The sequence below is a fragment of the Emydura macquarii genome, unplaced genomic scaffold (assembly GCF_026122565.2).
Source record: "Emydura macquarii macquarii isolate MOO-44397 ecotype Brisbane River unplaced genomic scaffold, CSIRO-AGI_Emac_v2 contig_450, whole genome shotgun sequence".
Taxonomy (NCBI): domain Eukaryota; kingdom Metazoa; phylum Chordata; order Testudines; family Chelidae; genus Emydura; species Emydura macquarii.
The window spans coordinates 9,820,704-9,842,145 of NW_027130587.1; the positions used below are offsets into that span (position 1 = coordinate 9,820,704).

A 21,442-nucleotide genomic window follows, 5' to 3' on the forward strand; every position below is an offset into this window, starting at 1 on the left:
AGGGCTACATAGTCTAGAAAGGTTGAGAGCCATTGCTTTAAATCATCCACAAGTTGTGGGATCATAGGACTTAAAGGGGGGCCCAATATTATGCACGTCAACTTTAAGAGTATAACACACAAGCAAAGCTATTTTACTCCTTAGAAATAAAATATAGCTTATTGTTTGACAAATGCTGAAAATCCAGGGACAGTGCAGTACAATCACAGATAACCAGAAACATCAGTTAAAGGACAAACTGGTCTGAACACTCTGCTACACCTAGGTGACTTTTATGATAGAATGCGTCATCTTTGCTTTAGAAGACCTTGCTTCTGTGGTATAAGCAATCTCCCCAACATTCTCAATTTTTTTTATGCTATATATTTCTGTAGACAGGAGCTACAGCAACAGGAATAAGCTGCAGAAAATGACACTACTAGAGAGTGGCTCTGACTTCTTTGCCTCAATCACATTTCCATTGTTTTCATCAGGGATTTAATAAATCAAAATTCAAAGCGACAACATTGTAGACAGTTTATATTTTGTTACAGGGCATAGGTTTTCTAAAGGTTATTTTGGACAGACAAGCTTCACACCTGATTTAGGTCTCTAGATATTGATTTTCGTTAGTTGGCCAAAACCTTTAAAAAAAAAGAAAAAAAGAAAAGAAAAAAAAAGGTACCTTTGTCCACCGACAAAGCTTCACACCAGAATGGCTTCCAATCAATTTGTAACCTGAACAGAAAAAAGAGAAAGTGTTAGTTCCATTGATTTAAAGATGCAATAATTGGCACACAAAATTAACCAGTTCTCTGAGCATTAACAACTTCCTCCCCAACAGCCACCCCCAAAAATAAAAGATACTAAGATTGTGGAAGTGACATGGTACTAAGGCATGTCTACATGGAAAGTTAATGAGCAGGAAGCCAGAGTGTGAATCTGCAGGACACTATGTTCTTGAATACTAACTTGCTATGTGGCCCCTGCTACAAAGCACAACAGGGAACTTTAATTACACTGTAGCAGTGCGTCCACGCAGCAAATTAGTTCTTGGTGAGCTAGTGCACTGGAGATTCACACAGTGGCTTGCCACACACTAACTATACATGTAGACAAGCCATAAATTAACAAGATGGAGAAAGTTAACACACATCAGCAATTCCCTGCATTAGAATTTTTTCACTGATTGCATAGGCCTTGTTTATGAGTAAGTCCAGATCTCCGAGGGAAAGACACACACTGCTCAAAACTAACTCCAGCTCATTCCAGATGGCTGCTGATTATTTACAAAGGGTGAATTTATATTGCCCAGTCTCCCGCTGATGAAAAGATAGTGGCCTCAATGTGGGGCTGTGTAACAGAGTGGCAGACTCTAGAACAAAGTACAGTGACAAAGTCCGTATTGAAGCATCTGCTGCTAATTAGGCACATCGTAACTATGGCAGAGTCACAGCAGTAGGCAGTCTAGTTAGCTCCAAACAGGTCATACAGAGGATGAAATATCTCTCAGGGGCAAAAGGTAATAGGTTATGGAGCACAAGGGGTCTTCAGGAAAAACCCTGAGAACAGCTAAACCTAGGGGAGAAAAGCTTAAGCAGAAGTTTATGTTTAACTGTTATATGAGTTACCTAAGAACAAACCCCCAAGAGGGGGAGAGTTTGGAATATCTGCATGGTGCAAAGTCCAGGCACTTATAAGCTTCTAAGGTAGGGCTAAAGGGTATAAAGTAGACATAAATGAAGGGAAGACCCTTCAGTCTCATAATGCAGCACCTAGCCTTTCAGAAAGGAACAAAAGCACTGGTTATACCCAGAACAAGACTTATCACACCTGCTCTCACCTCTCCCAGAAGTTTCACCCACACCAGTGTCTCAGCCCAGTTCTGAAGGGTTCACCTCAACAGAAAGGTTGTTCCATCTTCATGCCCTTTCAACACAGACTCAAGGGTACCAGCAAATGGCTCATGTGAAGTGATAGCTGTCCACTACAACAGGACAGAGACCAACTTGTGTCATTCTCCAAACTGGCATGACCTTAAGATAGAGGCCTAGAGGTGACTTTTCCCCAGGACCCAGGAAGGGGATCTTCCATCATTCTCCAACAGGGCTGACAGACTAAAGAGAGTCATATCCAGATCTCCTCAGTCCTCTCATGAAGCAATAGAGATAAGAGAAATGGAAAGGAGTGTGTTGGGTTTGGGATGGAGAGAAGCCGGGAGGAAGCCTCAGGATTCTCAACTGGACTCAAGAGATTGTGGGCCAGATTCTCAGCTGGTGTAAATTGGGTAACTCCATTGTCTTCAGTGGAGTTATGCTGATTTACACCAGTTAAGACTCCAACCCGATATTCTGAAGGCAATGTAAATTTGAGATCACTTCATGACAGCAATACTGACACAAATTCCTTCAAATTCACTGGGCTGAGGGAATTAATTAGATGATGTTCATTAAGCTCGAAGCACTATTATTACCCTAAATAGCCTAAGTTGGGTTATTTTCCCTTTCAAAAAAAAAAAAAAAAAAAAAAAATGCTTCGATGCCCATATGTTTGGTGATTTAAATTAACTCCTTAAAGGACCCAAAAAGATAAGAGGAATTTGGAAAGCCCATTTACGTAACTCTCACCAAATGCAGAGCGATGTACTAGTCAGTGCAGCCTGGACACCCATCGACCCAAAGGTTTACCTCAGCTAACTAGTTTTCTTGGTTCATACCAGCAGATGTTTATGATGTTTATTCTTTTAAGGCAAATACAAGTTTATGAATCAAGTTCTCCTTCCTGCCCAGAAGCAGGAGTTAGATATAAAAACCTGCCATTCGGCACAAGGAACTAATCATTGCCACCCAGTGTGCATCAAAGAGTGGAATTACTGTGTTTATTTTACATTCTTCACTTGTGAAATTATCACAGACTTCTCACTGAAACCCGGCTCAGGGTGAAAGCTCCATCCTGATTTACATATCCCTGCAACTCCAAGGAAGTCAAATCAGTGCAGAATTAAAATGGAGCTAGAATCTGAGTCAGACGTACCAGTGACAAATAAAGCAGCATGATAAACTGCATGCACAGAAGGAGTTTGTGCAACTGCTTATCCATTGGGCAAACAGAGCACTCAACAGGCTATTCATTTAACCTAGGGCTGTTCCTGTTCAGAGGGATTGAGCACCCCCACCTCCTGCTGAAGTCAATGGGAGCACAGAGCACTCAGCACCTCAAAAGACTAGGCAAAAGCATTTTGTGTATGCAGAGTTTACACAAAAATTCCAATGGACAATGAACTATTGGAGATAAAAAAAGTCTATGGGCCAGAATGAATTACTTCCGTGGAGCTATGCCACTTTACACCAGCTGAGACTCTGGCCCCATCTTTTTAGGAAATAATACATTTTACTAATGTATTTGGAGACCTGTGTAGCCCCCAATCAACAGGGATTAAATACAGGATTTATTTTCACCAAAACTACAGAAAGACACAAAGCTTAAGGCCAGAAGGGACCATCAGATCACCTAGTCTGATCTCCTGTACATCACAGTCAACCGACACCACCCAGCATCCACACACTGAACCCAACAACCAAAATTAGACCAAAGTATTACAGCACTCAGGAGACAAGATTATTTGGTGCCACATGTAGAAAACAGGAGAGCCAGAGGTGCACCAGAGCCTGTGACCCCGCAATGGCAGGGAAATGACAGTGAGATATTCCCAGATAATCCTGGCAAGTGACTTTCACCCACACATTGCAGAGAAAGGCAAAAAAAAAACCAAGGCCTATGAGGCATAGGAGCCTGGTCTAGTGGATAGTGTTTTTAACTGGGTGTCAGGAGACTTGGATTCTATTCCTGGCTCTGCCACTTCCCTGCTGTGTGACCCTGGCCAAGTCACTTCATTTCCCTGTGCCACTTCTTCCCTTCCTATCCTGTATCTGTCTTGTCTATTTAGACTGTAAGCTCTTTGGAGCAGGGACTGTTTCTTGCTAGGTTTCTATAATACTTACCACTGGGTCCCTGATTTCAACTGGTGCCTTTAGGTGCTTACTATAATTCATTTTTATTATTTACTGGTCTGAGTAAAACTAACTGCCAGTGTTCTTCCTCCCCTCCAAGAAGGTTCCATTGTCCGCAGTTGTTGCTGGTATCACTTCACAGAGCTTCTATGCCCTATATATATTTTTTAAATAACATTTAACCTATTCATTAAGTAAGTGTAGTCCTCCATCAACAGTTTGAGGAGAGATTTATTTCTTTTTTCCACGACTATAGCACTGCATGTCTGTAAGTCTCAATATTATCACTTTTTTTAAAAAAATACTATTATTTTAGTTTTACTGACAATAAAACCCACCTGCCCAAATCCCCTGTTGGCCAGTTCAGGGTAATAAAAAAGTGAGATCAATCTTAAAAGGTGTTGAAATTCTAGAATCCCGAACTAGCAATTTTTACTCCATTGGGTAAGGGCCACTCGTACCAATTTCACCATGTTTAGCGCCTGCAAACCTCCAATAAAGGTAACGGGGACTGCACCTGCTCAGCACCTCCTAAGATTTTGCTCAACATTTAACAGGGGCTGAAGCTCTCAGTCAATTTTAGCGATGAAAAGGCTCTGAGACTCATCAAGTTGTACTGTGTCAGGAATTATAGCTACTGGAAGAAACAACACAAAGATCTGCAGAACTGCTTAAAAGCAATCTGTGTAGTTGGTAAACAAAGTTCTTCACCTGTTGTGTAAATTGTGTAGAAAGTTTGGTGACAATTATCCGCTTCGCAATCCTAGCAAATTCAGGGACTATTAAGTAACAGGTAAGTCCTAAGCCAAATGAAACCCATCCCCGTGCAGGTTAGTTGCTTAGTATGGCTATTTTAATGAGCAAAACCATTCCTCCAAGTTCCGTAAGACCCATTTATCTATTTCCCATTTGGTCTACTAATGCAGGCAGCAACCACCCTAAGTAACTCCAGAGAAAGGAGCACAAAGGATTGTGCATAGTCATGAAAGACTGTTTAAACTATACAGGATACAGGAGCATTTTTAGAGAGCACAAAGGAGTCAGCATCAAAATGATGCTCTTCTCTCTCTCATTATGTTGTGTGGGTTTGCTACCTGAGCCATATATAATGAATCCTTCGCCAGCCCAGGCCAGGTCACCTTTTCCATCAGCTGTGCCAGGTCATCTTCACCATTATACTTTTCTGGTTCTGTGGTAAATCTATTGATCTTCCTTCCCATCTGCTATGCAATGAAAATAATAAGCTTACAATGGCAGTCTCAATTAAATCCAGCTACTGGTCCCATCTAAAAGCCGTCAGGACAAGCCTGCACATCGCTATTCCCAAGGGCATTCTGAACATATTCAATTGTTTTTGCTATTAGTTTCAAGGTGCTAGCAAAGAAATTTCAAGTTTCACATCTTTCCAAGAAACTTAACAAGAGCTACAGACGTAAGCTGAAAGTTTAGCTTCAGTATACTCCAAGTTAAAAAAAATGCTTTCCAGACAGCAATCTCTCTAACCACAACTGGATGGATTTATGTTCAAACACAGAAGTACTCATCAACATATCTTTAATGAACATATCTGTCATGCAAGTCAAGCCTGTGAAATACCTTTAACGTTATAAGCAGGGTCATAACAAAACAACAACAACAAACTGACTGAAAGCACAAGGACTGGAGCGGTGTACCAAGGAAGCCTACGCTAGCTGATGAATTATGAATAAACTAGAGCTTGCCAAGCAGTAAATTTCAGTAATCAAGCCTCAGTATTATAAAAGACTTAAATTATAGCCTGCAGGTCGGCTGTTGAGAGAAATGGATGTTCTCTGGCTATAATATTAAGATGATAAAAGGAACATTTGATAACGATCTGTTCTGACAACCGGACTTTTAAAAGAAGAGACCAAAACTACATTATAGCTGTCAAGTGGCAAGGTGTCCACAGTCAAAGAATTTAACCACAACTGAGATCCAATCTGCATCATTTTTATTTTATCAAGTGATATTTAAAAAAACCCACATTCTTTGACATCCATACAGGGACCACATCCTATGTTCTCCACCACTGAGAATGTGTCACCAAAGAAAGGATAGAGTGTGTTCTCCATTACAACAACACATCACCCATGGGAACTGAAAACATCTCCAGGAAACTTAGAACACCGGGAAGTTTTGCAACTTTTGCCATTTTAATTATACTGGTACAGTTAAACCCTCTTACTGTGGATGCAGTTATACTGGTATAACAGTGCTTACCCTGGTATAGCTTAACATAGTTCAGAAAGTAAAGTAAGCCATACATCAGTATGAGGTACTTGTATATCAGTATAACTGCATTCACAATAGAAGTTGTACTGATACAGATATAATATATAAAAATATATTTAAATTATATTTAAAATTATAATATATATAAATAAATAAATAAAATATAAACCACCACCCCTAATCAATATAGTTATTTAACTGTCTAGTGAAGACCAGTCCTAAGTAGAACAGAACCCACAGGGGAACCGTAGGGAACACCACAAAAAAGGGTCATTGCACTATCAAAAATTGTTTCACCAAAAAATTGAACGATGTAGGGTTGTGAAATTAAGATTTAAACCATGACAGAAGAGCCCAAATAAGCAACTGAAGTCACCCAGATGTGCAAGAGCAAAAATTAGCCATGCTCCCCAGTAAGGAAGAAGTCACTGCAAGCTTGAGTGAAAGCAAATTCGATGTTATACTGAGCTTGAATGTCAGACAAATTCAGAGAGAGATGCTGTGAACAGGGGATAATAAACATCCAATATATTCTGTAATTCTATTAAGCAGTCTCCTTAAATAAAAACGCTTTCTGGTTTGAAGTTACTGCTGCCTGTTAAACCTGACTCTCACTATGAAAGGGAGGCTTTCCCTACATAAGGAGAACGTTCACAGGAATAAAGTTGCCTATTTCCTCCCATGATGCAAAAGTGGAGGGTAAAAGGGTTGCAACGTAATAAGGTCACTAATACAATTGTAATTCATCTCCCTCAACATTATGGCCATAATGCAATTTCTCTGCTTGAGCTACCACACAACAAGGGTACGTGGCAAAGATTACTTGGCAGAGAAAGAGGGAGAGAGAGAGATCACAAAACTCACAAAGGCTGAAAGCAAACTGCTGGAATTAAATTAGTATTTGATGCAAAAATATGAAGAGTATCTGGTAGCTGGAATTTTACAGACTGACCAATCATGTTGGTCGATATTAAACTATAAAACACTCTAGGTTTTGTTCCGATAAACACGACCAATATGAGGCCTAGTTTTTACATCATTTTTAAAGCTTTTTTGCAGGGAAGGTGCTTTAAAAATAGATTTGTGGAGTAGGAAGCTTTCAAAGCCTGATCCTGAAAAACTGTTTCTTACTCGGGAGAATTGCAACTGACAGTGACTCCAAGTAAGAGTGTGTGAGAAAAGGTTGCAGGACTGGACCCTGAATGCAAAACTATTGCAGCCTAATATTTGTGATTCTTTCCCTCCCAACTGAGCTGTTAAAATGTTGCTTTGGGCACTTAATTTCATATATGAATATCAAAAACTTATTTTTGCATCTTCAACATGTAGTAAAAGCCTGCTATGACTAATAAATACAAACTCTCAGGCCATGTGCATTAGATACAGGCAAACCTATATATCCAGTTGTCAGGAAACAGACTGAAAAATTGACAATGATGAATGGCCAATAACTGCAACAAACTCCAACCTCAACCTTAATTTACTAACCATAAAATATCCTGCAAATTCTTAAAATTTCAGCATCCAATTAGACAGTTTTTCATTTTAATCAAAGCCCAGATCCATCTTTATATTACAAAATTGCCCACCCAGTGGAGCATATAAAACCACCCATATATAAGAGCACCATTTCCTATCAATTTGTTTGCTTGACAAATAGACTACCACAGATACCACTTCAGTGTTTTCATCTACATTAAACTAGTGTTGGAAAAACAGTCAGACAGAGCAAAGTAGTAAACTGAATCACTCACAGAGTTGCTGCAAACTGTTCTTGCCACTAACACAGAAAAGCTGACTGAATTTCTAATATTTGGGTTGAATGAAGGAACTTGCCCTACAACTATCACAATGTGCTACACTGTAATACACCTGGAACACACTTGTCAGAATTCTGAAAGCTAAATTACATACAATAAATCAAACAACTTCGCCGAATCAAACAACTTCGCCGAATCTCCCCCCCCCCCCCGCCGCAAAACCCCCTTGCCGCCGAATCCCCCCCCTTTGCCGCCGCTGAGAAAGCCCACTGCCGCCGAAAGTCCCACCCACGCTGCTGCCGAAAACGGTGACAGGGCTTCGGCGGAGGGTATCGATCGCTCCACGCAACCCCGCCAATTTACCGAGTTCTACTCGGGCTAGGTACAGTCAGGTGAAGCGGTACTTGACCTGACTGTACCTGACCCGAGCGGTACTCGGGGAAAAAAAGGTTGAGAACCGCTGGTTTAAATCACTGCATTATTTTACTTAAAGGCACTTGAGCGAGAATAATTTTATTTTATGTTTTCACAACTCATGGTTAATATTTCCACAGTCAACATTTTAATTCTATTGTTCTATAGCATACGTTTTAGTGGCTACATTTCTACCAACAATACTTAAACCAGCCGGAAGATTGCTAGCACCCTCTGGAGTTCAAGAGCTTTATTTTCATCTTGATGCACAGGGATTTTACACATGTATCACCCCCAAGCCTGAAAGATGAAAATATAACCTTAAGAATGCAACCCGCATAGGAGTACATCATGCTTCCCAAGCCAATCAGTGACTGTATCTATGCAGAAAGCAGCTTTTTTTTCCACAGCACATTTAGCCTTTATGGCCAGAAGTTTCAAAGGGCTCAGCACCCACAATCAAGCTCAAATTTTCAACAAAGCCCAGAACATTGAGTGTTGAACTCTTTTGAAAATCTGGCGATATGAATCAACAGTGGGAGCTCCTGAGTACTTTTAAAAGTCTGGCCTCAATTGTGCATGCTGAGCACTTGGAAAATGGACCCTGAGTTTTTCCTGATGTCCTCACAACCCCCTACCCCCACCGTGAAAATCTTAGATTACATTGCACATTACATTGTCATCCTAATGGGGAGAGAGAGCACCAAAGATGTTACTGAACTGAAATAGCCCATGCTATTTTTGATAACTGGGTTTTCTTCTACTATTGCTGTCCTTTGGATTTCTCTTCTACCAAGGCCCATTAAATAAGAAAGCAATTTTCTACAACAGGATGATTCTTGGACATTAAAGAACAAAATGAGAGAAAATATACGAACTATCACAATGGATATTCCTGATCATTTGGCATTACCATTCAGCTAACAAACAGGAAATTAAAGTAATAACTAAATACAACAACATCAAGGCTGAGATATCAAGCCCCATAAAAATGAGGACATTCTGGACATTATTAGTGCTCGAAATTCTGCTCTAATTTACACTGGTGTAAACACAGAACAATGCTGTTGGACTTCAGCACAGTTGTTTCAGCCAACAAAAGAATTTGGGCCAGGTTGCTTTGTAAGTATATAAGTAACATTATGTCATCTACGTTGTGCTAAATATATACCATACATTACACAAGAAGCACAGTCACTACAATGACACCCAGGGTACATCTACACTGCAACCAAAGGCTGTGCAGAAGCCTCCCCAAAACTCAGGGTAAGTACCCAGGCAGGTAGCCCACTCTGTCACAGCTTCATTGTTCTGGTACCCAAGCTAGCTAGTTTAAAGCCAACTCAGGTACATCTACATGACCTGCAATCACTGTTAACGGTGACATGGAAAGCAGCTTCCATTCTCATTAATATTTTTTTGCATTTATATTGCCGCTTGTTTAAGAGCACACTAAAAAGGACCTTAAACACCAGTAAGTGTAGCTACACTCTTCAATATGGACTTCAAAATTGGTACTATTGGGGATTATGTTTATTGATATAAAAATCATTTAGAGACAAGACAGCTTACAAGACAAATGATTTTTTTTTTAAACTCCCAGGCCTTACCCTGGGATTTGCATGTCAAGTTAGATTCATTCTGACTTGTCTATCACTGATAAGTATTCTGCAAATCAGAAAGAAGTTCAAATTCGATGAATGATTCATTGACCAAAACAGAATACAGCTCCCTATGCCAGAGCTGTGCAGACTTTGTAGAGCTAGCAGGACAGTGTAAAAGTTTACCACTTCTTTCGCATTAGTAAAATAAGCAGATCCGATCTGGATTACACACAAGGAAGAGATGTGTTGATTTAGAAAGGACTTATTTTAACAGTCACTCTTCTGATCATAACCATAATTTAAGGGTGCCATTAAAGTTAAAGCCACACAAGTTTAGATCCTCATCTGAATTTAGCCTCCAACACTTAGAAGTCCTTTTCCTCCACAAAAATTCATCTTAAGGCCAAGCATGCCAAGCTTCAGCCGAAAAGGAATTGTTTTGAAAAACTATAAGCAACTAAAGAAGGAGAGTTAAAATGAAAGCCACATCTCAGCTCTAGTTACATACTGTTTGCTCTGGCAAATAAAGTAATATCAAAGGTTGGTTTCTATTTGCAGCTCATTTCATGATGTCTGCCTAAATAGATTAAATCTACTATAACATTAACTCTGCAAAGTAATATCACTGTAATCATAACACCTCCAACCAAATACCTGAAATAGACCTATTGTTACAATTTGAGAGAGAGAGAAAAGTCTATTTGTTATGTGGAAGCACTGAACATCTTACCCTGCAGATGAACTTTATGCAAGATTTAACACTAAGAGGGAGAGGAAATTAACATTTCCTAAACTGCACAAAACTGACTACAGCTTTCTATAGAAGAAAACTACTGAAGAATTCCCTTATTAAACTAATTGGTAAATACCCAGCTACAAGGTCCTAACCTGTACAACCTGAGTATAACGGTAAATTTAACTGGTGCATAATCCAATGCTAAAATAAAGCCTAATTGTTCAATCAATACTCAGATCACCTAGACCAAAACAAGATAAATTCACCTGAAGGTGAATAAAAATAAAAAGAATGATTGTTAAGATTGTCTAGAGAGACATGTGAAAGACATGTGAAAAGCAGGGCCGTTTTAAGACCTTCATAGGCCCCATGCACACTTGCCTTCGTAGGCCCCCCCGACCAAAATAACTAATTTGATTTTAAGCTATTAATAAATAGTTTTTTAAATAAAAATAAAAAATTATATAAAAAAAAGTTTTTCGTAGGCCCTAGGCACTGTGCCTATTGTGCCTAATGGATAATATGGCCCTCATGAAAAGAGAAGGAAGGCAAATTAAACCTCTTTATAGCAGAGTGCTCTGATACTATTTTTGTGAATACAACATACTCCGTGTACAGTGGGAAAATGTTAAACAGAGGTTTTAATTTAACAGAAGTGGGCATGTGAAAATTAACTCTTTGGAGACTACAGGTTTATGTAAATTGAATTAATGCAGCTGTGATTGCTGGCATTTTCCAGAAAGCCAATCATAGGAAAACGTAAATGACATGTGTACCTAAAAAATGCAATTCACCAACAGGGAAGTGAATTCTTCCAATTTGCCCTTACTGTCTCAAGTGATGAAGTTTCTCAGGGAGATTTGTCCTGGTGTTTAAAACCTGCATTTTAGTAAAGTGGGCTCTCTGTGCAATTTTGATAGTCTAACTGAATGTTTTTCATGTAGCACCAAACAGATGCCTCTCATCAGAGCCACAAAACAAAGCAAATTAAGGCAATCAGCAAGAAAGGTGAAGCTGTCTGAATCACTGCAGTCACTTTGCTTCACTCTTCCTGAAGACATAATGCAGTTTCTCAATTATGCAGGGCTCTGCAATGCAAACACAGGGCCCAACCCCACAAAGTACTGATCGTCCTCAACTCCCCTGACAGCTGATGGTGCCCAGCATGTCAAAGGGCCAGGACCATAAGCAGCATTTATAATCACTTCATATTGTTAAAGTGTTTCACAAACTGAAAAATAGTAAAAGCCTCTCCCTCACATCCATGCAGCAGAGCAGGATTCCTCCTTAGGACTTCACAGATCAGTTTGTAGGGGTACCAGCTACCATGCTGCCTGGCACATCAGAGATTAATGTTCCAATCCAGGGAACAGCCAAAATCCAAATTCCCAGGCAGCCAGTGCACAAGTTGCTGTCTCCAATAGATGCTATCTGCGGTGAACTAGTGATTGAATGGGCATGAAAAATTAAAAACTACCCTCTCACCATTAGAGATGAAAAGCAAACTACTCTCTCACACATCCCGAGCTACATTGCACAGCAGCAGGCGGATGCTTGCACTACCCTTGCCCAAGTCGTACCTGTTCTGGGGATTGAGGTTTCTGTCTGCAAGGCTGTAAATCTGGCATCTTTCATGCATTCTCAAGTATTTTTTTTTTTTTTTAAATAATGGCATTAAGTCCATTAACATTGTTCTGTATGGTTCTCGAGAGAATTAATTATATAGTTTTTCCTCTAGTGAATCATTAAGGTTAATTTGAATGAATTTTTCTTTCAGAAATTAATTTCAGCACTGAAATCGAAGTATGAAATTGAAAAGAAAGTACTGAACTAAAATATTAGAAGTGAAGTCAATTTTCAAATGCCTTTCAAAAGCCCTCCCTTTTGGGAGCTGTATACACGCTTGGGTGTTTTCTCCTCGAAACATGAACAAGATTGGTGCCCTCTAGACTCCAAAATTCCTATTCAGGCACTACTGTTCATGACTTCACTAGCAGCTATGCCCAATTAAGGATTTTAGGACTAGACTGCCTTGGTTTCAGTAATCTCATCAATGTTCTAACTTCGCAACAGGAGAGTAAGACATCTACAAAAGACCCCACACATATGCTAGGCAGACATCATGGAACCCATTATAAACAAAAAGCACACAACAGCTCAATCCTTTCTTTGCAATCCTTACCTTGCACCATTTCTGATTAAAAAAAACCTATACACAAACTTTTTGAAGCCTGATCCAGAACCTGGTCTGCACACCATCTTTGTGGACTTTCACCTTGTTTCGTAAGGGCATCTCTAAGACTTGGGGTGATCATCTCCCTCCTTTCACTCTCCTCATTTTTCCCACTGTTCTGTTGAGATGGACCCATCTTGCCAGCTTCTTCCTCGAGTTCATGTTCTTTCTGTTTAAAGAGAATGAATTACAATCATTTAGCTGAATATGCAATATTCAGATACAGGAATATTTCTAACCACCTCAAATCAGAGCTATTAAACCTGATAACAATTCTAGTGCACCAAGATCAATCTGGCATTCATGCAATTCATTTGTTAAACAATGATCAACCAACATTCCACTCTACCTCTTTGTCATACTGTCCAAAACACTTATACCTGGATTATACACTTATACTTTATACTTATAAAGGAGTCAGAGAGTTTGGCATCCAAATCCCTGTTCTTGGTCTTTGCATAAACCAGTGGGAGAACATTTTAATCTCCCAGGGCACACTGTCACTGACCTGAAAGTTGCTGTACTTCTCCAAAAAAACTCCAAAAACAGATTTCAAAGAGAAACTGCTGAGTTAGAAATGATCTGCAAACTTGACACATTCAAACTGGGTTTAAACAGAGATTTGGAATGGCTCTCTCATTACAAGAGGTAAATTGCTTTGCTCACCCATTCTCACCTCCTACTCAATGACTGTCATTAGACCTCAAGTACCCAGCTTTCATCCACCTCCCCCACTGTTCTCTTTGCACTTGTATATGTATATGATGATCCTATGTTTCTCATTTCTACCTCTGCATCTGACAAAGTGAGCTGAGCCTCACGAAAGCTTATGCCTGCTAAAATTAACTTTGTTAGTCTTTAAAGTACCACAGAACTCTCGTTGTTTTTGCTGTATTAAATACAGTAATTCTCATAAGTGTTCAGTACAAACAAATTATCATATACAGAACCAACCTTTGCATACAAGGAGACATTTAGCATGATTAAGTGTCCTTAGCATATCTATTTCTCTATATACTACACTCATCACTATATTATGTGAGCAAAGAACTGAAGCATACTCTATTTTAATTAGAAAAAAATATAATCAAAAGTTGTCTATTTAAATTCAAAAAATAAATTCTTATCTTTTCCTACCTTTAAGACAGTAGTTTTTGATCTATGGTCTGCGGAACCCTGGGGGTCCACAGACTATGCCTAATATTTCCAAAAGGGTCTGCACTTCCATTCAAAATTTTGTAGGGGTCCGCAAATGAAAAAAGGTTGAAAACCACTACTCCAAAAAACTGTCTATTACTTGTTTCCTAGCCTGATTTTAAAGTGTGTGAATAGGACACCAATCATTTCTTCTACTCTTAGCTGAGTACCCAATTTGTTCGGTGTTTGGTAAGCATTCAATCCAAGACATTTCTTGCAAGGAAAAGCATCTTGCTTCCCTCAGAGTTGTATTTATTCATGTACTTAATAATAAACCTTTCATGTTTGTTATTTAGGATTTGAAAGAAAAGAACAAAAGTAAACAACTTAGCAGAGAGAGCAAACTTCTCAACCAAGGGTGATTTAGCAAGAAGCGCTGAAGTAAATCTAAGGCAAGTTTATTGCATTTCTATAACAAATCAAGCAAATAATGACTACAGCCAGCTTTTCTTGCCCTTGAAATACATGGCTGCCAATAAAACAAGCCAAAATCCTCATCCTTCTGTTCTATATTCTCAGGCAACAAAAGTCCATGGACAATGAAAACCAGGGAATTTAAGTTTTTGCTACTTGCCCAAATCCTGCAGTTTTTAGGGTGACCAGATGTCCCAATTTTATAGGGACAGTCCCAATATTCAGAGCTTTTTCTTACATAGCTGCCTATTACCCTCTACCCCCATCCCAATTTTTCACACTTGTTATCTGGTCACCCTAGCAGTTTTGCCACTATCTTTTTAAGGGACCTCAATAAGGGCACTCAAACCTAATGCTTCAGGGCATAAACTGACCTCAGTTTATCTTTATCAGTTTCTCTTTATCTCTATATGCACAGCATAACAAAATCAGCGAGGCATTTTACAGGACAGGCCAGACAAATCCACCTTCCTCTGAATGACCAAGTGTTAGTCATTAACAGAGGCAGAACACTGGACCAGGTACCTGATTTAGTAGAGAAGGTTCTTTGTTCCTGGTTAGAGTAAGAATAGAAAGATATAGAAAGTAGGAATATACACTATCTGCAAATTCACAGCTCAAATGTTTCAGATGTTTCGCTATCTGCATTTCTTACAAATATGCCTGGAAAGCACACAACAATGTAGAAAATTCTTTCAGAAGCATGTGTTTATTTGGGATCCTGCAGATATCTGCAGACAGGGAGGAGAGCACCTCGACAGATGGTTATAGCTGAAACTGTCAAAACTCCTCAGCTGCATTTTTGGCTTCATTATGTACAATTCAAGATATTCAAAACACATTCTGTGGGAAAAAAATTAGCAATTTCAGTGTAAACTACGCACACAGTTAATTTAGTCTTTTTAACCTCCCATTAAATGTGGCTCTAATTCTCAGTGTGCCACAGATGAAGAAAATCTGTTGATGTAATAGATCAATTCTCTACTCCAGCATGGCAGCTGCTGCCCAAAATGTCCAAAAGATGTAGTGACGTTTCTCAAATGGTCCAGACCATTACTTATTCTCCAGTAGAAACATGCTAAGCACCTTCAGGAGTTGGCCTGACTTATGGAAGACTGGTTTTCTAGACAAGTGAATCCAACCTATTTAATGATGGATAGTCTACAAATATTTGAAGGGCACAAACACAGAGGCAGAATTATTTAGTGTTACCTAGGGAGACAGAATTAGCATTAATGAACAAAAAAAGGGAAAATGTAGGTAGGATTATCAGCCTCCACAGGGAAGTGGTGGATGCCCCAGTGTCTGAAACATTTAAAGACAGAATGGATAAAGTCCTAGAAAAATATACCGTAAGTAAGGCCCTTTGTTTCCAATTTTTACTGAAAAATTCCTACCTTATACGAAAGCTATTCAGTTTTTACTGATTTCATCTGGATTTTGTACCATTCCAGTACACAAAAATATGGATTATGTTAAGAAAATCCAATACAGTGCAATAGGTAGATGTGTTTAAATTAATAGCAGGCTAATCTAAGTCAGGGTGACCAATTTTATAGGGACAGTCCCGATATTGGGGCTTTTTCCTATATAGGCCTATCCCTCCTAACCCGTCCTGATTTTTCACATTTGCTATCTGGTCACCCGAATCTAAGTGTTAATGCAAGGCCATCTCTTATAAGGCAATGTAGTGGAAGATATACATACACAGTCACATGCATGCATGTGTAAGTACGGAATGTACAGTTCATGAAAAAAAATCACAGCATTAAACTGCTCTTACTTTCAATACTCTTATTTTTTTTCTATTTGTTGCTTTTTTTTTTGTCCTCCCATCCCCCATATTAACCCTGATATTTACCCAGAAATAGCTGTCAATTTTTTGCACTTGTTTCCACCCATTTTTTAATTGTTGTAATAAACACTGACATTCCCAGGAAATTTCAAACACAGCTCTTTGACATGGGAAACAACACTGTCCTGGCAAGAACATGGACTAGAATGATGATCTAACAGGTCTGTTTTAATTCAGACTAAGATCTCTGCCGAACCTCTGAACACTTGCAGCCTTCCATGCAGTAACTGTTTAGGGGTGCCGGGGGAGGCGCGTTAAAGCTTTCATGGAGCTTATGCCTCGCTCATGATTGACACTGATTTTGTTGCAATCCAATCTTCCTATGATGCATGTACAACTGAAGGGATGTGGTAACGGAAGGCATGCCAGGGCCTACGCATAAATTCATTCTTATTGTAGGAAGGGGAGCCTAGAATTCTATTCAATTGTTGGGAACCTTCACTCTACAGCTACCTGCCCCAACTTCAAAAGACTGCCTACTCCCATCGGCTTGATGTGACAAATAGAAATAGACTGGGCAATCACTCAGTTTATGGTCTTAATGGCATTGTTAGTTTCATGCCAACATGGGATACTTTAGTTTCCATCATTCAATCAGCAGCCAGACTAATTCAGAGCACCCACAACTAAAGCAATTTCCCACTAACAGAATACTGGAATCAGTGATTAAACAGTCAGTGAATCCATAAACTGCCAAACAGAAAGGAAAACTTATTAAAAATATACACTTATCAAAGTCTATAACAACAGACTATGTCCCTGCTCTAGACATCATTGTCCAGTTACATAAATAAGTCTTCACTAAAACAAAATGCAGGTGAGATAGAGAGGGGAAGTATGACAGCTGACAGATGGGGCCAAAATAAACCTATTACATTTCAATAACTTGATCTAGGAGGTGGTTTGATTAAAATCAGGGAACATGTCACATATTTTCAAGAAGCATTTCTAAAAAGGACAAAGGCTCCTGACAAGTTCCTACTAATTCAAGACATGAGTAAATTGGTTAGAGAGATTTTTTTCCTGAAACAGGAGCCTTTGTTTCCTCCACTGTATTGGAAACCCCTAAATGCTCAACACAGGGCTACTTGCAGCTTCCTCCGATGCATCTGGCACCGTCCACGGTCTGAGACGGAACACTGGACTAGACAGACCACAGACGTGATCCAGTCTGGCATTCCCATGTTAAAAAGCATTCCACCTGGGATTTTTAGATGCACTTAAGCGAGTTGGGTATCTAACGTCTACTGACTTTCAATGGAATTTGGGCACCTAACCCCCTTAGGCTCCTTTCAAAATCACAGCCTTAAATTCAATCCCTGAGGCCTAGGTTGTTTTCCAAGTGCCCCAAACTACAAGGTGCTAAGCATCTGCCACGAGGTGGAGAGAATCCTCACTTCCCAGTGAATGACCTAATACTGCTTCCACTGAAGGCAATTTAAGTTTTGCCACAAATTTCAATGGCAACCAGCATCTTGCATGATCGAGCCCATGATAAAAAATAAATAAAATAAAAAGCCCACATTAGAATCCCAAAAGTAAGTCTGACAGCACTTTAACAGGGTCTGAATACTTCCCCTCTCTGAACACTTCTCGCAGTTCAATATGGTAACATGATCCACGTGGAAGGAAAGGCCTTACAGTGTGAGAGTCAACACACAAACATTCTTACAATCTAGCCGGGTGTGGGGCTCCACCTGCTGTTGTGCTGGGTGATAACAGAGCTCAGAGGGGTCTGCCGCTTGTTACCAACCAGGCATTGTTGGGAGTCAGCCCAGGTTATGGAATTAAGAGGGCACAGCAGTTCCACAGATTCCAAGCTGCACCCCAGGGGATCCCGTCAGAATTCTTCTTTAAGGTATCCTTCACCCCTTCCACCTCCGACATAAGCTTTATGGCAACTTTCCTGGAGTGCTCCAGTTGTGCACATGCTCTTGGTCATTAGCTGTGAAGCTTTACAGTTCAGAACACTAAGCTCTTTCAGTTAGGGTGGGACGCCAACAGCTGACAAGACATTCCTTGCACGGATTTTGAACCAAACCTGCTGTCCTTATTCAAAGAAAATTCCCACCAACTTCACCCAGAGTTTTGTTTGAATGAAGACTAATAGTTGGCTTTTCACAATGATAATATTTTAATTGAAGACTCCCAAAAAACTTTATGAACACTGAGGAGTTCCCCATGGGAGTTCAGTAATTATCCTCCCCATTTTACAAGATGGCTAAAATGAGGCAAGAGAGGCCAAGTGACCTCCCAAGGACACACAGTGAATCAGTTGCAGAACAGGTATAATATCCTAAAGTCCCCCACTACAATCGCATCCTGAACACACGGTTCATTTCCAACTGCCCCTTACCTCCCTTCACCCCACTTCCTTTTTTTTTTTTTCTTTTAAATATTCACCCTCCCACCCTTGTATTTTAACATTGCAACTGTGTCCACATACATTAAACTTGTTTGTTTTGGAAAACAAGTACATCAATATAAGACAGTACAAAGAAAAATATGCATGCGTAATTACCTTTCAACAGATCCAAAAAAGTAGGTGATTATTATTATTCATAAATGTAGTTTATAAGTATGAAGGTTAATAAAGCAATTCCTTTCCCTAGGACAGATCTGTACTTCTAGTTTATCACCATCATCCAGCTGTGAGAGACGCACTGTATTAAGAAACAGTATCCCTGTGATTAATGGCCATAGCTTTAAATGCTAAAAATACCTCTCTTAAATTTCACATTTATCTGATGAACACCTTTCTGGGGAGTTATTTAGAGGACAGAGAAGGTGCATCACATTTTTATCAATCAAAACCAGAAGTAGCTGTTAAATCTATCACAAGCCAACACTTTCTCCTGCTTAACAAAAGCTCGTTGGGGGAATAAAGCCAAACCAAGCAACAAAATTGAAACTACAGCTCACAGCAAGAAAACATAGGAATTACCCTGCTAGGTCAGGCTGCATTCCAGCTAACCTACCATCCTGTCTCTGAGTTGCCAGTAGCTGATGTTTCAGAAAATGGGGCAAGAGACCCCATAGTGGACCACTTATGAATTAACCTCCCCATTGGGCTAGTTATTCTTAACCAACCATCTAGTCAGGGGTTGCCTTGTGCCCTGAAGAATGGAGATTTTTAATATGCATTGGAATTTAATTTATCCTGTTTTATGAAACTGTGGGTGTTTTCATTATCTGTATGATGATCTAACCCCTTTTTTGAATTCTATTAAGCACCTGGCTTCCATTTTAGTTTGTGGCAGTGAGTTCCACAAGTTAACTGTTTGTCAAGTAAAAAATAATTTCCTTTTATCAGTTTTTAAGTCCACTTCTCCTTGCATTATGAGAAAAGGTGAACAGGCATGTATAGTTTACCTCTATACTATTCATTATTCTGTATACCTGCATCATGGCCTCTCATTATTCATTGCATGTTAATACTTGGGCTCAGACCCAATGCAGAGATAGTTACAAGATACCAACATGTTAAACTGGAAGTCTCTTCTGCCTATGTTCAATAGCTGTTTAGGATCTTTTGTCTTCAGGAAGAAAGATTCTAGTGTCCATTGGTGCGCTACTGCATCCATAATTCTGCACCTTTTATCTACAATCATTCTGCCGCCTGTATCAAATGCCCTACTTTATTTAATAAGAAGAAACTTGCAACGTGTGAAAGGCAATACATAATACAAAAATCTAGTCTAGATTTCCCATCACGTCATGTAATGGGAGATGGAATTTCATTCAACAAAATTAAATGAAGATTAACTGCAAAGATCTGAACAAATATTCATTATTAAGATGCTGCCATCATGACCTCGCTCATGCTGCCATTGCATTAAAAAAATCAAGACAGCAAGGTTTTCTGGCTAGACATGCTGTGCATTCAAATCTCTGCCACCAATCCTTACAAGAGACAATACACGTCCACAGAAAAGATCAAAATTAAGCCCCAAAAGTCTTCAAAAATTAATTTTTACTGCCCCCTACACACAAAGGAAATGTGCAAATCCCAAAGCCACAGGCTTACCGAAAGGATGAGTTTGACATCATATAGTAAAGCCTCAAATATTCATAGATCAGCACAGTAAAAAAATTTTTTTAAAAAATCAGAAACATACAACACCGTATTCTACAAATAGAATTTTACATCCCTTTCTGTTCTCACTCACCCTTTTTAAGTCCAAGTGACTTTACTGGAATAAAGGAATTACATCAGTGTGAGATAAGAATCAGGCGAGGCCCTTTGAATTTAAGTACTTGGAGCATATGTAACTCCGTATTCAGTAAGGGAAAAGTTGGTTTTAAATATTATCTTATTTGAAAGACAAAAGCTCTCATTGAACTAACACACAGCAGCTAAAGCAAGGGCAACTCTCGAAAGAAGGATGCCTTGGATTTAATCAACAATAGTACCTTCCATCTTGGAAATCAGACAACCCAATAATGATGAATTAGTTTCACATTTCAGATTCTTCTGCACTTTAATACCAAATCTTCGGTGTTTATTTTTATTACAGTAAATGACTGCACCTAAGGAATTATTTCACAATTCAAGCATTTGCACAAACCCATTAGTAAATCAGTCTACATATTCCCCAGGAGATTGATCACTGAGGCAATGCCATTCATTCTCATAGCAAATGATACATGCAGCCACCTATTTAGCCTCTCGAATGCAGCATTTTTATGGTCATATCCTGCCATTGTTCTGTGTATGGAGCTCCCATTGGAGTTTTACATTAAAATTGATAGCACAATATGGCTGTAGTTAAGAAACCCATTCTTGATGAGCAATCACTGAGAGGAGAATGAAATGCAACTTTCAGACATTAACACGCACAGCCAACACATAGCTAGAGCAAATACAAGAGTCTCCCCCCGGCCTGACTGAGCCAAGTCTACACTATAAACTTACATCAGCATAACTACATCAATCAGGGGTGTGAAAAATCCACACCCATGAGCGATTCATTTATACCGACCTAAC

At 39.4% G+C, this 21,442-nt stretch overlaps 1 protein-coding gene across 3 annotated transcripts in view; it reads right to left on the reverse strand.

The window, feature by feature from the left end:
* The window catches only part of LOC137146567 (S-adenosyl-L-methionine-dependent tRNA 4-demethylwyosine synthase TYW1-like), a 196,118-nt gene that overhangs the window by 162,878 nt on the left and 11,798 nt on the right, over nt 1-21,442 (reverse strand). For all 3 annotated transcript variants that reach the window (XM_067537926.1, XM_067537925.1, XM_067537927.1), the window contains exons 8-9: nt 13,032-13,158; nt 665-717 (exon numbers count right to left, since the gene is read on the reverse strand). In XM_067537926.1, the coding sequence (XP_067394027.1) occupies nt 665-717; nt 13,032-13,158 (180 nt within the window). The remainder of the gene's footprint in view (nt 1-664; nt 718-13,031; nt 13,159-21,442) is intronic.